This window comes from Garra rufa, chromosome 1 (genome assembly GCF_049309525.1).
Source record: "Garra rufa chromosome 1, GarRuf1.0, whole genome shotgun sequence".
NCBI classification, from domain to species: domain Eukaryota; kingdom Metazoa; phylum Chordata; class Actinopteri; order Cypriniformes; family Cyprinidae; genus Garra; species Garra rufa.
The window spans coordinates 36,978,726-36,994,755 of NC_133361.1; the positions used below are offsets into that span (position 1 = coordinate 36,978,726).

The window sequence follows — 16,030 nt, forward strand, 5'->3', positions numbered from 1 at the left end:
ATCTGAATGAGGTTCATCTAGAAATACTCACGCTATCTCTTCTAGGATTGCAAAAGAGCCTAGTTTCGGCAGGCTCGGGGGCGGGGTTGGAAAGTAAAAATTAAGCATGGACTCAAATAGCTCACGTTAGAAGCCAAACGACTCGGTCAGAGTGAGAGAGGGAGGAGAGAGGGAAGGAGTGAGAGAGAGTGAAAGAGAGAGCGAGTGGGGGTGGGGGGTTGTCATCGGTTTCTCATTCTGAGGTCTGCTGCGTTCAGAGAGCTGGAGGAAGTGGGAAAAACTCAGTTGGTCCTTTAAGAAAGTCGTGGGCTTGGATCTGGGGACCGCTCCGATCGCCTTCTCTTTTTTCCTCCCCCTGTTACCTCCTAATTTGGGATTTGTTTGGGAGCTGGAGAGCACAAAGTCTGTGAGAGTTTCGCCTTGCTGGGAAAGGTTGCTTTGATCCCGCAGAGTCAGCTTCAAAATGTCTGATTCCAATGTCAATGCGCATTTGGAGGGAATTATCTCAGACTTTGAAGGTTTGTTTTTATTTCTCTTTATACGACTCTCTCGTGTTTTATAAAGAAAAAGTTGCGTTTTAAAGTACAAACATTAATCAGAAACATTTGAAATGATTCTATAATTTTTAAATGTTCACTTAAAAGGCAAACAGTCAGAGTTATTTGTCAAAATCTGTATATTAGTGTGTGTGTGTGTGTGTGTGTGGCTTCCCTGGAGCGTCTGTTTCTATAGCTGAGAGTGCTGTGGTTGTGTCACGCAGGTCATGTGGCCGTCTAATGATCTGTGTGTGTATTTGTTGTACACAGTACGTGCTATTCAGTCTTATTTCTGTGGGCTGTACACACAAACAGTAATGCATGACAAAAGCAACTTCAACCATCAGCACACTGACCGCAACTATGAGAATCATACCTGGCTCCTGCTCACTTCCTCGAGCGTCACGTCTCTGTTTCCGTCTTTCATTTTTTCATCAGTGTTTCATCTCCTGGCATTGATTTGCTCTGTCATCTCTACCTCCCCCCCTTTCCTCTCTGTTTTCCTCTCTCAACACCTCTCATCCAGCTGCAAGAGTCCCTGACAAACACACACGCCTCTCATACAAGATACGCATTCCCACTTGTCTGACTTTTTCAGTCTCATCACTTCTCGCAATGCGTTTTGTGCCAAATATCAGGAGGTTAGAGGACAAGGAACGGCATGCGGGTCGGGTCAGGCCAGGGTGGTCTTCAAGCTAGCTCATCCAGATGAGAGGTTTAGCTGTGCACCTGGCTGCTGCTTCATGGATAAACGCTTTGTCTCTGAGAGGAAGAGATGGGACTTTAATGGATGAGAGAGGGACAGACAGAAAAAGAGGCAGACAGTTAGTTCTGGCTTTGAGCTAAAACTTGCAGACGAATGAAGGAGGAAATTCCGCAGAATTCTGCGGGTGCCGAAAATGGCAGGTTTGCCAGACGTGGAGTTTTATGTTAATTTAGGGACCTGAATGGAGTCGGGTGTTTTTGACAAAGCCAAACATTTTACTAACTGGCAGTATTGATAAGGGAATAATTATTTCTACATAGGCTCATTGGAAATACGTGCCTCTATGCATTTTGTAAAAACTTACCTATATGTGACCCTGGACCACAAAACCAGTCTTAAGTAGCACAGGTCTATTTGTAGCAATAGCCAAAAATACATGGTATGGGTCAAAACAATTTGTTTTTCTGTCATGCCAAAAATCATTAGGATATTAAGTAAAGATCATGTTCCATGAAGATATTTTGTAAATTTCCTACCGTAAATATATCAAAACTTAATTTTTGATTAGTAATATGCATTGCTAAGAACTTCATTTGGGCATTTTCTCAATATTTAGATTTTTTTGCACCCTCAGATTCCAGATTTTCAAATAGTTGGCCAAATATTGTCCTATCCTAACAAACATCACACATCAATGGAAAGCTTATTTATTTAGCTTTCAGATGATGTATAAATCTCAATTTCAAAAACTTGACCCTGGTTTTGTGGTCCAGGGTCACATATATATACGAATCACTGCAGTTTTCAGTTCCAGTAAAACAGCTCAAATCCGCCTAAGGACGTTAAAATAGCACAACTGCATCAACAAAAGCGTGTTTATATAACTTGTTAACACTATCGGTTAGGTTTAGGGTCGGGTTTGGTGTAGGGTATATTTCCAACACGATAGAGCATTAAGCTTTAGCGACACTCCATGGATATTTGAATTCTGAATAGCTGCAATATGTACCTCGAGAACAGTAATAACGCAACGCAACATAATATACGTGCCTATACCATCGTAATAAAAACATGCCACGGTCACGTATTGAATGTGTGTTTTAGCGCCACTCTCTGGACATTTCACTTTGAAACTGCCACAAAACGTACAGTAAGGTACGTAACTACATGAATTTAGACAAATTTCATACGATTTGGCTAAGGTGAGGCTGCTCTTGGCAGGTTCATGAGTGCAGAATGGCCGCTGATGCCCTGGAACTCACATTTCCGAAAACATTGATGCAAAGTTTCAAATAGACGTTGTCCTTATTAACAAACCACATATTTGAAGTCTAAACAAATGCATTCCTGCCTAAAAACTCTCAAAACTACATTCGGTGACACAAAAACAGTATTATTTATAAAATTATAGCGGACATGGGTTTCCGAAATGACACTCACTGTGAGAAATACTGCAAGCGGAGTGAAACTGTGAAACGATTGGAGTTCCGATATCATTAGAATATCGCACTCCTATCAGCCAATCAGATTTGAGGACCAGAAAGAACTGTTGTATAAATATAGATACAGACAAACCAAAATGTGTTCAGATATCTTCAACATTTCTCACATTATCACAGTTTATTTGCTATAGTTTAGACAATGGTAATAAAATATGACAAGAACTCAGAGTGAAACTGTGTCAGAACAAATTCATCTTGATAATGTCAGATAGAAAGGTATGTGTAATGGATTACAATCAACCAAAAATTCAGACACCTGTTAGTATGACACAACTATCAATACTTTGTTGACCAATTACTAAGCAATGCTTCATTTTGTTCAGTCGCATTAGCAATTTAAGAAAAAAAAAAAACACTTAAGCAAAACATGGTCAAGTCAAGTGTCTGAATAATTTTTGGTCCCAAATTTGTATTAACTTTACTGGTAGTCCACTGTATGAAGACTTTTTGGGTATAATATTTCACAGTTTACTTTATTTCGCTATCCTCACTTACATAAATGAACTATAGTGTCCTGCACCCACTAGTAAAAAATAGCAAAAATTATATCTGCTGTCTGAATAAGTTTTGTTTTGTATACATATAATATCCAGTTCTGCTTGTGAATATTTAGTGCATTTGCTACTAAGCCAGCAAATCTGGTTAAAGCTTGTCAGATCAAGATTTTTATTTTCTAGTTTTGTGAGTAGTATGCAGCAAGCTGTCAGCGAACCTGCGGCAGTCGCAGGCTGAGACTAAACCAATACAGACGCATTCAGTGTCATTCATAAGTAAACACTGGAGTGAGAGTGCTTAGATGATCGAGACATTTGTTTATGCGTTTGTTTTCAGACTACAACAACTCTAGACCATCCAAGTATTTATGCGTCTCTAAATTGGTCCCGCTGGATCGCAGAGTGCTCTGGATGACCTAAATTGGCACCTTTTGGTCATTTCAGGGACACATGACAACCATTTCAGACTGGAACTCATTACATTGCTAACAAATCAGAGATTGAGACGGGAAAAGCATTCTCTCATTATACTGCGACCAAACCGCTTTCATGTTGTTGCATGTAAAGCTAAATGTTGTCTCTAAAGTCATCATCAAGCATGGCTATTTGCAGAGCTTATAGGCAGGACTGACCACACTATAAAGAGAAGAATGCACTTTATAGTTTGGTTCTGTGCAACATTACCTCAGGGTTGGAAAAGCATCTCACAGCTGTATATTCACAAAGTCCATTAGCTTTGGTTAATGAGTAGTAAATAAACAAGCAAAATCTAGAGTAACTTTCACATGAAGCTACAGTAATCCTTTCATTATTTCTTAAAAGCAAAATTTCAAGCCCTAGCTGGTAATGCTCGTCAATCGGCATGTGCTTTTTGATAAAGCTATCGTAGATAAAGGTCCATTAAAGCGTTTTGAAACATGCCGAATTATTCTATTTGTTGAACTCAAATGCATCCAACGCGTTTTATGGTTTGCGCCGGTTCGTGCATACAATTTGCTATTCTATTTATAGTGTAGTGGCGGGACGATTCGGATTCTAGAAAGCATTTGATTGGACAGAAAGTTGCAGGGTGATGTCATCAAAAGTTTTTGATTCATTTTGGCGGAAGTTACAGACTGTATACGTTTTGAATGCTTATATCTCCTAAATGCAAATTTTGTCATTGTTTTGGAGCACACTGGATATCCTTAAGGCTAACATATTCATATTAAAAGCCAAAAAACATCCATTTTGATTTAATGGGGGCTTTAAGAATCCTAGTGGGAAACCAGTGCACATCATATGCTATGCTAGCAATGCTAGTTTTCTTATCAGGTTAGCAGCTCCCAAAGAAAACCAGTGAGATGCTACTGTAGCACTGTCCTGCCAATGACACCACATCACTTACAGCCTAATGCTGTTTTTACCCTTTCAGAGAAGGCTTGTGGCTGGGAACGGAGCAATAAATGACTTCCCTTTATTCAGTGCTGGCCTCCGCACAAGGAAATGGGCTTAATATATGAAGCTCATAACTTGTCAAATTCATAACTGTACTTTTGAAGTGCGAACATACTGATATGCTCCCTGGAAACATGTGGTATGGTGAGCAGGCACATGACTGTGAAGTTTATTACCATCTGTAATGGAAAGGATATTAAAAGATCTCATTTATGGAACTTAATAATGTCCTCAAGCTTATCATAATATGCCTGACCAGTTAACTCTTGCTAAGCTGTAGTACATGTGGATGGGTGACTGTTATGAGCGATGGTTTAAAAGGATAGTTCACCCAAAATTGCAAATTCTGTCATTAATTACTTACCCTCATGTCATTTTTGTGCACAAAAAGTATTCTCATAGCTTTATAAAATTATGGTTGAACCACTGATGTCACATGGACTATTTTAACAATGTTCTTGGTACCTTTCTGGACTTTGATTGCGGTAGGACCCTTATTCTCTATGAAGGATTTTATCAAAAATATCCTAATTTGTGTTCTGAAGATGAACAAAGGTCTTACAGGTTTGGAAAGACATGTGGGTGAGTAATTAATGACAGAATTTTCATTTTGGGGTGAACTCTCTCTTTAACTCAGTTTTAATCAAAACGTTTTATGCAGAGCTGGTTAAGACTGGTTATGATGCACTTTGTGTCTCAAAATATTGCACAATCAATTTAAATAGATGTGTGGGTGTGTATGGGAGGAAAGACAGTCTGGTAGAGCAGTTAAAATAGAGACAGAAAAAGTTCATAAAAATAGAGATAAAAGAGAGGTTGCCGATAACTGTTGTGTCACATGTATTTTCATAATATTTTCCCCAGTCTTGTGATTATTTTTGCCTTTCTTAGAAATGGTCTCGAAAAGAGATCTGTAATCACACTTAACAGCACCTACTATATTTGGGGTTGAATAAACTAGTTAATTGATTACCAAATTGGAAAATCTAGTTTTAGTTGATAGCTGGCTTTAGCTGGTCGAAACCATTTTATAAAAACACTTGGCTGTCTTAAAGAAATAATTCACCCAAAAATAGAAATTCTGTCCAAACCTTGAGAGTTTTTTTGTTGAATCTACAAGAAGATATTTTGAGAAATGTTGATAACTAAACAGTTCTAAAGCCCATTTACTTCCGTTGCATGAATAAAAACAACATATACACATTTCAAACACTCGCTGGTACTGCTGCAAGACAGCTGGAAGGGAGAGCTGGTTATCATGCATGTTAATGGGCTGCATTTGAGGTACTATTTCATATTTATTTTACTGTCTGACAACAGAAAGAGAAAAATATATAAATGAAAATAGTTTTATTTTTTATTTTAATAGTTGAATTAGACTGCATTAAAATACAGTGTGATCACAGAGAATAGGAGAGAAGCAAACAAATTTGAAACGTATTTACGTCGTTAATATGCTAACTAGCGCATGTTGCCATTTAGTGACTTTTAGAGCAGGCTTTAGCTACTTACCATTGAAAGAAGTTGGCAACAGTGTGCCAGGATTTTTATATTTGGGTTAAGATGTGGCAACCAGTTGGTAGTTGATTTGTTGCTGCAATTGACCAGCTAATGCCCAGTTAAGACATATCATATAGGTCTTCAACCCTGCTCCTGGTAACTCACTATTCTGCAACTATTTCCCAAAAGCAACGATGGTCACAAACTCCATCGTTCAATGGAACTTGCGACCATAGTATGCACTTCTAAACTATATTTTCCAACTCAATAATCAACTAGTTGCACCTACATCAGATATACTGTATGTCCCACTGTAGCAGTGTATCCATAGTTTTGCTTTATTAATTCTAATCTGAAATAACACACAAGTCAAAATAAAGTGAACCCAGATCATTGCGTTATAAGCAAACTGCCCTGAAGCTAATCAGCCGTTACCTTGAGGCTGACAGAAACCGTAAGTGAGTGTGACATGACTCTTTGTGCAGTGATGAATCTTCTCACCTGCATTGACTCTGTTAAGCATTGGATCTGCCTCCACTGTTTTGAGGTAAACCTCTACCTGTAGATCAGTTCTGGACAACTAATTGACAAATAGCCACGCATACGCATACAACACGCGCTTTTACCTCCATAGATGTGCATGTGTTGTGTGTGTGCATGAGCACAGGGTTATGTGAGAGCAAATGCATCTGTGTGAGTTTGTATGTACGTGTTTACTCAAAGCTGCAGCTGTGTGTACTGTGGGAGAAAGAGGACTCTTATGTGTTTTCGTGCGGCCCATTTCCCACCACAGCCTGAGGCTGCGTCACACATCTCCCAAACTCTCGCAGATCAGCAAGGCCAAACATATCATTACAGCAGAATCGGAATCTGTTTGTATCCTGTTGTTTTTGCCGGCACATACCTCAAACACCTCTTATTCTTGTGGCCAGGCAGATGTGACTGTGATAATTACGACAGATTGCTCTTGTCTGAGATTATAGTTGAAGTGTTATGATCATTTCTAGACCAAACAGCTATCAAACTACCCACTTTTATTTTAGTTAGTGGAGCTTGTTTCGCAACTCACACTTCTGGTTTGCAACTCAAAAACACAGACACAATATTACAGGGATAGTTCATGTCGTAAGACCATTCATCTTTGGAACACAAATTTAGATATTTTTGATAAAATCTTAAAGCTTTCTGAATCTGCATAGACAGCAATGCAACTAAAATGTTCAAATGGCCCAGTAAGGTAGTATGGTCATCGTTGCTGTCAATGCAGGATCGGAAAGCTCTTGGATTTCATCAAAAATATCTTAATTTGTGGTCCAAAGATGAACGAAGGCCTTACAGGTTTGGGTGACAATATAAGAGTGGGTAAATAATGACAGAATTTTCATTTTTGGGTGAACTATCCCTTTAAAATGACAAAATATCCCATGGATTTACACTGAGAGGACTAGAGTAACTACAACTGTACTGAGCCAATGCATCCAAAATCAAATACTTCCCTATTATATAGTATGCGAAAAACAGTATGTGAAGTGTCTGAATTCATAGCATTTGAAAACAGTAGGCCAAAAGTACCTGGATGACCTACTACTTCCAGGGAGATATGCTTTTGATGAACACTTTTCTATCCTATGAGGCCACGGGGGAGGGTTTATAAATAGCAGCAAAGCAACACAACTGACGCTATAGGTCACATGACCATAACAACATGCCGAATGTAGTACATCTGAATTTCATTCATACCACCCATATTGATACTATATGATTTACTTGTTTAACGGTTGTGAAGCAGGTTCATATTCAAATGTCATACCCACTCAAACAGTATGCAATTTCAGATGCACCAAGTGTATTCCTAACTGAATATCACTGAGCTAAACATCACTTAGAACACATAAGTTATGTCCTAAATTATGTACTATACATAAAATATGTACTCTACCATCAAGTGTATGATTTTAAAGCAGACATGACACAGTTTCTGCCAATCTCATGTTAATCTTGAGTACCTACAGTATATAGTAGTATTGCATCCTTCATATCTCCGAAGAGACTTTAGTTTGATCAGATTTATCAAAGCCAGATACAGCTGTACTGTTTCTCTCTTAAAACAGTCAAGCTCCTGGAGGTGTGTCGTAGGCAGAGCTGAGTCACAAAAACTTTATTGACTTAAATGTTATTTAATTTGTTTATAAATCATTCACACTTACCCAACCCTGTTGCCCCAGAGAAACAAACTGCATCCACTGTTCTTCACAAGGAATGCAGGGTTCTTTGGGAATCTGAACAAGGTTATCTTTCCCTCACTAATTCTTTTGTGACATGGTTGATAACGTGGTCTAAAAAACAAAATGGCAAATCCTTCTTGAGCAAGTCCTGTGCACCGCTGCTGACGACTTTCGTAACCCAAATGAAGCATGTTGATGGGCCAGATATTAATAACACCTTTAGCTGCATTGTAAATGCTACTTACTAAATGCTACTTAAAAACCATAGCATCTTTAGCAATAATAATACTAAATAGTACTTACTAAATATTACTTAGAACACGTTAACTGCAACCACACACACAACACATTTGCACCATCATGGTGACAAGTTTTGGACAAGATGAACACAGAAAGTGTAAATAACAACCTTCAGAAAATGTAAAAATGTAATTTAACTTTATAACTTTATGATCTGGATATTTTAAGTCAAGTCAAGTCACCTTTATTTGTATAGTGCTTTTTACAATACAGATGTGTCAAAGCAGCTTTACAGTATTAAACAGGAAAGCAGTGTGTGTCGATAATGCAAAAGGACAAAAGGACATTGATTTAGTGGTGTCATCGTCCAAGCTCACTTCAGTTCAAATAGTATCTGTGCAAACAAATTTATCTGTGGAAATTTAGGAATTTTAGATGCTCTATTTAGTTTTTGAAACCACGGATATACTGAGGTTTAAAATCAGATACCATTGGAGCTCTTATTACCCTGTCAGAAATACACATGCACCATATTGCGATGAAGATTCTTATGTAAGAGATCATGTGCTTGTTTTGGCTGTAGTGTACTGCATTGTTTTTATACTGTACTTACCGTCTAAAAGCGCAGAGCAATGAACTACACAATAAAATCTGTCTGTAATCAATCACTTTCCGCCTGTGAATGAAAAGGTTGTTTGAGGACAAAACCTGAGAGAGATTAATCCTGTTGTATATCAAACTATTATGATTCATCTGTGTATGCTTCTATGTAGTATACAGTGCCAAGTAAAGTATATTATTGCCTGGAGTAAAGGAACAGAACAGACAATGTCTCTTCCTGTTTAACACACATTCACAATCATTTTCCGTTGAGCCAAGGGACCTGCCCAAGGGACTGTGTGTGTGTTTGTGTGGACTACTGCTGAAAGTGTTGTTGATTAAGTCAGGTATAATCAGAGAATGCATAATGCAGTTATTCAGATTCCACAGTTTGAAATGACAGGAAATGACATCATCAGGGAGCAGCTTAAAAGAAAGCCCCCTCTGAAGATGAGTCATGAGAAAAATGGTCATTCTCTCTTCTGGCTCATTAGAAAAAGCAAAGCAGTTCAAAACAACTATATGTTCTGAGCCTGAATTGAGAGTATCTCATATCCAATCATAACACCAGTGGTGTAAGGAAAAAAAAAACATCACTCAACCGCTCAAAAATGAAACAAATGCCTGGCAGGCCTCTTTTCCTTATCGAAATGCAAGGGAGGTACTTTAAAACAGGACCATCAGCTTCCAACCTTTCCTGCTGAATGGAGGTCAGTCTTCCTGTGTGTTGGGAGAAAATGGATCCATGTGTGCTGTGTTATGATAAGCATGTCACTGAATAGCATGACGTAAACTGCAGTGGTACATAATGGACACCTATATGAGACAGTGGATGTCCTGAGAAACACTGGACTTGCCCTGCTGAAAGATCTGAATTTCAACCTTCTCTTAAACAGTTGACATATCTTTCATTTTTCAGCATTTGTGCGTATTTCAACCCTTTCCAACAATGACTGTATAATTTTGAGATCCATCTTTTTATACTGAGGACAACTGAGGGACTTGAAGATCAGGGTAAATTTAACTTATTTTGTCTTCTGGGGAACATGTAAGTATCTTTTGTAGCTTCTGAAGGGCTGTAGTAACTGAAAAAACTGGAAAAATGTACACATCTTCATTCTGTTCAAAAGTTTTCACCCCTGGCTCTTAATGCATTGTGTTTCCATCTGGAGCATCAGGGAGCGTTTGAACCTTCTGTAATAGTTGCATATGAGTCTCTAAGTTGTCCTCAGTGTGAAAAGATGTTTCTCCAAATCATACAATCATTGTTGTAAAGGGTTCAAATGCACAAAAATGCTGAAAAACCAAATAATCTGTGGGACCTGAAGGATTTTTCTAAAGAATAGCAGGCAGTTTAACTGTTCAGGGACTCGTGAACAACTATCACTAAACAAGAAAACACAGCTGTGGATTATTCCGGTTAGAACACAGTATTAAGAATCAAGTGTATGTAAACTTTTGAACTGGGTCATTTTTATAAATGTAATTTTCTTTTCTTTTTTTGTGGGCTATATGTAAACATCTTTTATGTGAAATATCTTATTTAGGTCAGAACTAAATAAAAAAAAAACATGCATTTTGTATGATCCCTCTTATTTTGGTCAAATAATAAACATTTTGCAGATTCTGCAAGGTGTATGTAAACCTTTGACTTCAACTGTGTATATATATACACATATGTCTCTAACAAACCTATTGCTGCCTGTTGCAACGATCTTGATGCATGTTTAAGTTTTCAAGATGGTTTAAGAATATAAATAGCCACGTTTAGCATAGGATATACAGGGATAGACTTAATTTTCCTATTTTGTCAGCTGGCTGCATATCTGCATATCAGCTATCGTTTATTTCTCATGAATAAGGCTGCCAATAGAACTTCAAACACTGATCCTTTCTCACACTGAACTAGGATCCAGCTGTGAATTGGATGCCTTGAAGTTTGTATGACAAAAAGGCAAGACTTGCAAAGGCTCTTTGCATCAATCCAGCATTTATTGGCTCCACAAAAAGAACTAAAATGTACTAAAATATGATTTCAGAGTAGTTTCAGAGAGATGCCAACAAAAGGTTCCAGTAAGTAGATTATACTGTTTATTTGCTAATGGGCACCTATGCCAAATCCTACTTGGCCAAACTGGTGTTTCAGCCATTCAGCTTCAAAACCATGTGCTAAAATAAACCACTTGGAAAATGCTTAACTTACACACGTCCAATATTTTGCCAGCGCTAGCTTAAAAATGATGGGATGTTGTTAACAAACTGCAGCGCCAAGGGGCCATGCCATTCTACAAAAGAGAGAGAGGGACATGTGGTTTAATGTTTGTACAGACCAACTGGACGGAATAGCAACCACCTGCTCAAAACTTAAAGGCATAGCGCGCTGCTGTTGGCCATTAATATGACTGCTGTGTCTGTGCATGACTCAAGAGTCTAGAAATTTCCTGGGGATTAGTACAGACAAATGTCCTGAGCGACCAAGCATGCCATTGTGTGTCTCTTTCTGTCGAGCGCCACGTTGCAGATAATTGAAAAATCTAATCCTAAGGCTATCCAGCTCCAGTTTCAGAACCTCATCAATGTTTGCACTCTTAGCTCTGGATGAAAACTTCTTGTTTGTCTTGATGCAATGCCAGCAATCTCTATCTCTCTGTACTAGGGTCAGAAATTAACAAGGGCTCAGGACAAAAATGTTGGAAGTTACAAAATGCCCCCGATGCTTCATATATATAGTGGCAAAATGAACAAAAAAAAAAAAAAATTAATTAGATAAAATTAAATTAAAACAAATAATTAAGTAGCACGGGTATATTTGTAGCAATAGCCAACAATACATTGTATGGGTCAATATCGACTTTTCTTTTGTGCAAAAAATCATTAGGGTATTAAGTAAAGATCACCTTCCATTAAGATATTTTGCTAATTTCCTAATTACCGTATATATATATATATAAACGTAATTTTTAATTCGTAATGTGCATTGCTAAGAACTTTAAAGGCAATTTTTTCAGTATTTTGATTTTATCGCACCCTCAGATTCCAGATTGTCAAATGCATCACAGCCAAATATTGTCCTATCCTAACAAACAATGGGAAGCTTATTCAGCTTTCAGAAAATCTAACTTATAACTCTCACAAATTACCTTAATGTTTACATTTTGTAAAACATTTCTGTTGTTCGTTTAAAGTAACTTACTTCATTGAGTCGAATCGGTTCGGTTCAGTCCAAATCTCTGTCAGCTCGTTCTTCGCTCAATTCGACATGTTTATTGAGCCAGCAAATTAATTAAATCGCCATCAGTGCGAGTCACCCATGTTCAAAAGAGACGGTTCCGGTTTAATAATGACTCAGTGAAGTTCAGTAATCAACAATCGCTTGTGAACCGATTGAGCCGATTCATTGAAAAGATTCGACTCAAATGAACGATCCGGACACGTCTAAAATCCTTCGCGCTCGAATCAGCTGATGGCGGTGTTCACTCAGGCGAGAGAGCTCTCAAGCTGAAGCAATGTTTACGAAACATTTGAAGCGCGTAAAATCAGGTATTTCTGAAAATATAAAACCAAAACTTTGTTATTTCGAACACACAGCTACTCCTTAGGTTTGTTTTCACAAAGCCGCAAAAGAAACGTTACTTTTAGCGTCTTTACACGTTAAGAAGCGACCGTGCGAACGTTATTTACATTTTTAAACCAGAAGAAAGGGTTAACTTTAAACATCTTCAAACTTTCCGTACTAATGCTCTCAGGGAAACAAATTAAGTTTATCTTTTTTTGATTCGATTAGCCTGACTTATTTTATGTGTAGCTATAAATGTTCATATATTTGTGTACTTAATAGTACTTAACTCTTATTGTTCCTCTTTGGGAAGATATTTTGAAAATAATTTTTTTTTTGTTATAAAATGGGTTTTGTTTTAGAGTAAGTTAGCATAAATTCTATTAAAACTCATTCTTTTTTGTTATGTTTAAGTATAAGTTAATGTATATAAATGTATGTAGTTTTCATTTTTTCATTGGTTTAGTTTTCAATTTTAGAAGTTTGTCTTCTATGGAAATTTAAATTTTTCTCTCCCTAGCCTTTACAGAAATAATACACTTAAAAAACACTTTAGCGTTGCAAGCTTTTTATTTTTCAAAATGAAACATTTGAACAATAACACGCCTTATTGAGTCAATGTGGCAATATTTTGTAAATTATTTCAAATTCCAAGCACCACAAAACTGCTTGTCCCCACAGCCATGTACAAAGGGAAAGTGTTTTATTTTGAGGTCAAAAACATTTTTTTTTGGCATTTAAAATACAATAATGCATTCATAACTATCAAATATATGATGTAAAAGGTTGAATTAATATTATAAAATATATATAATGAAAGTAGTGGTCTCCTGGAGTTGTGTCTCTGGTGTTACCATTTAACAAAAATAATTTATTTTGAAATAAAAATCACACTGTTGACATCACTTGACTTCCTTCCTATTTTCTGAAGATGAAGAAAGGCCCATGATAAGTCCACTGTCTCTTTTCAGTTATCTGAAATGTTCTAATTTGTCTCATTTGTTTTATTTTTAGGGAAATTGTAAAAATCTAGAATACAAATGGATTAAATTACTAAATTTAGTGAGTGCAGCAGTCAAAACACATTTTTCATGAAAATTGTCAGTGGTGTTACTGTCAGTGGTGTCACCTTCCCTATGGGTAAATAAATGCACAAAAGATTTTTAAAAATCATCAGGTTGTCATTTATAGTATTCATGAAGTCAAAAGGTAATCTAATGATGTGGTATAAATGTTTAAAAAAAGTTTAAATGGTAAAAAAGAAATGTATTTTAAAAAAAATCTTGCCATACCAATGTGAACATTTCTGTAGAATGACCCTTGTCTGTTTAAACCTTTTAAAATTGGCTGATTTTTATGCATGTGTTTTTATTTGTTTACAGCACTTAAGAGGTCATTTGAAGTGGAGGAGGACACATCCACCAACCCATCCCCTATTTCTCGTAGAACAACCAATCCTCTGCGCTCCTCCACTTCTTCTACAAGCAGCCGTTTCCACGACATGAGATCGCTCAACTCCGAGTCCACCTCCAGGCACGCTTCAGATTCCTCCTCCAACCAGCGCTCTCCAAAATCCAGCCTGAGGCGCGTGGAGTTATCAGGGAGCCGCGTCCCAGAGACTGTGTCGCGCAGGACAGAGATCTCCATCGACATCTCCTCCAAGCAGGTGGACAGCTCACCCAGTCCCGGTATCGCCCGCTTCGGCTTAAAGAGACCTGAGGTCTCACTCCAGAGTAAAGCCACAGATGGGCCTGTTCTCAGAAGGGCTGAGGGTAACCACAGCAGCAGACCCTCAGAACCTCCAACACCCCCTAGGAGAGCTGACCCTCCGGTATCTGCGTCCCGGATCCCTGAGCTGTCCCAAAAGCGAGCAGAGCCTCCCAGCCCTATTGAGATCTCGGCTCCATCTAGACGGGCGGAGTTGCACATTAACAGACAGCTGGACACACCGTCTCCTGCAAGGGAGTCAGAGAACAGCTTCACCTCAGCAGCCAGCATCACTCCTACCTTCAATGAATACAAAACCCCTCCATCAGTACATGAAGCCCCCATAAGGCCTCTAGAGAGTAAGTCACATGCTTTTTCATTGCTAAATTGCTGTCTGGCTAGGTGCCTACATGATCTGGATCTGATATTTACACTGTGACGTGAACTTGGAGTGTCTGCTGAGAGTGTTTCATATACAGTAGGGTTTATAAATCTGAGTAAAAGAGTGACTTTTTTTCTAGTTAATTGCAGTTTTTCATAAATTTTTTTTATCAGCATAGCAATTTGAGTAAAAAAGCTACACTTCAGCACTATTTTCTATAGAGCATCTGCCTGTACATTTCTATCATGACAAGATTTTAGCATGGTAATGGATATGACAATGTTAATGTATTTGGTCTTGGCAGAATAGATCTGCTATGCTGCTGAATTGTTGCTGCTGTTGGTTATTGCTGTTGTTGTAGATTATTGCTGCTGCTGCTGCTGCTGCAAAGCAAGTGCAGGAACTTGCTACCACCGATACACGTCGATATGGGGATCTAAACCGGTGGAGGGTTTTAGAGGAACTCTGAAAGCACGCTCTGAAATGCTCTAGTGAATGCTAACCAGCCATTTAAATGTGAGGCAGCAAGCTCATTGGTGACACAACTTGGCATTTAACACAAAGGAGTTCACATGAGTTTGCTTTTTATTTCCAGGTAGAGGTGTGTGATTTTGACAAAAAAAATATCTGAGTATTTTTGGGGATTTTGTCTATAACGATAATTAGACAGCATTTAATTGTTTTTGTACTGGTACCTGGCTTGGTTTAAGCCTGGACAGCTTTTTATATATTGTGCAGTGGTCAGTTCAAAGTAGTGACAGAAATTATTTTTTCCACTAAGGGGAGATATTTGCCTCCTTGATTTGATTTATTGAATAAATGTCATATTTACAAAGACTGTTTAAAGGATTAGTTCACTTCTAGAATTAAAATTTCCTGATAATTTACTCACCCCCACGTCATCTAAGATGATTCAGTCTTTCTTTCTTCAGTCGAAAAGAAAGGTTTTTGAGGAAACATTCCAGGATTTTTCTCTCTATAGTGAACTTCAATGGGGATCATCGGGTTGAAGGTCCAAATTGCAGTTTCAGTGCAGTTTCAAAGGGCTTTACATGATCCCAGCTGAGAAATAAGGGTCTTGTCTAGTGAAACGATCAGTCATTTTATGTATATATTTTTTTAACCACAAATGCTTGTCTTGCACT

The 16,030-nt window shown here is 37.9% G+C and overlaps 1 protein-coding gene across 1 annotated transcript in view; it reads left to right on the forward strand.

Moving 5' to 3' along the window:
- Positions 1-237: 237 nt before the first annotated feature.
- septin9a (septin 9a) overlaps positions 238-16,030 on the forward strand; it is a 102,871-nt gene continuing 87,078 nt past the window's right edge. The window contains exons 1-2 of the mRNA XM_073839653.1: positions 238-518; positions 14,179-14,862. Coding sequence (XP_073695754.1) covers positions 464-518; positions 14,179-14,862 — 739 coding nt within the window. The 5' untranslated portion in view covers positions 238-463. The remainder of the gene's footprint in view (positions 519-14,178; positions 14,863-16,030) is intronic.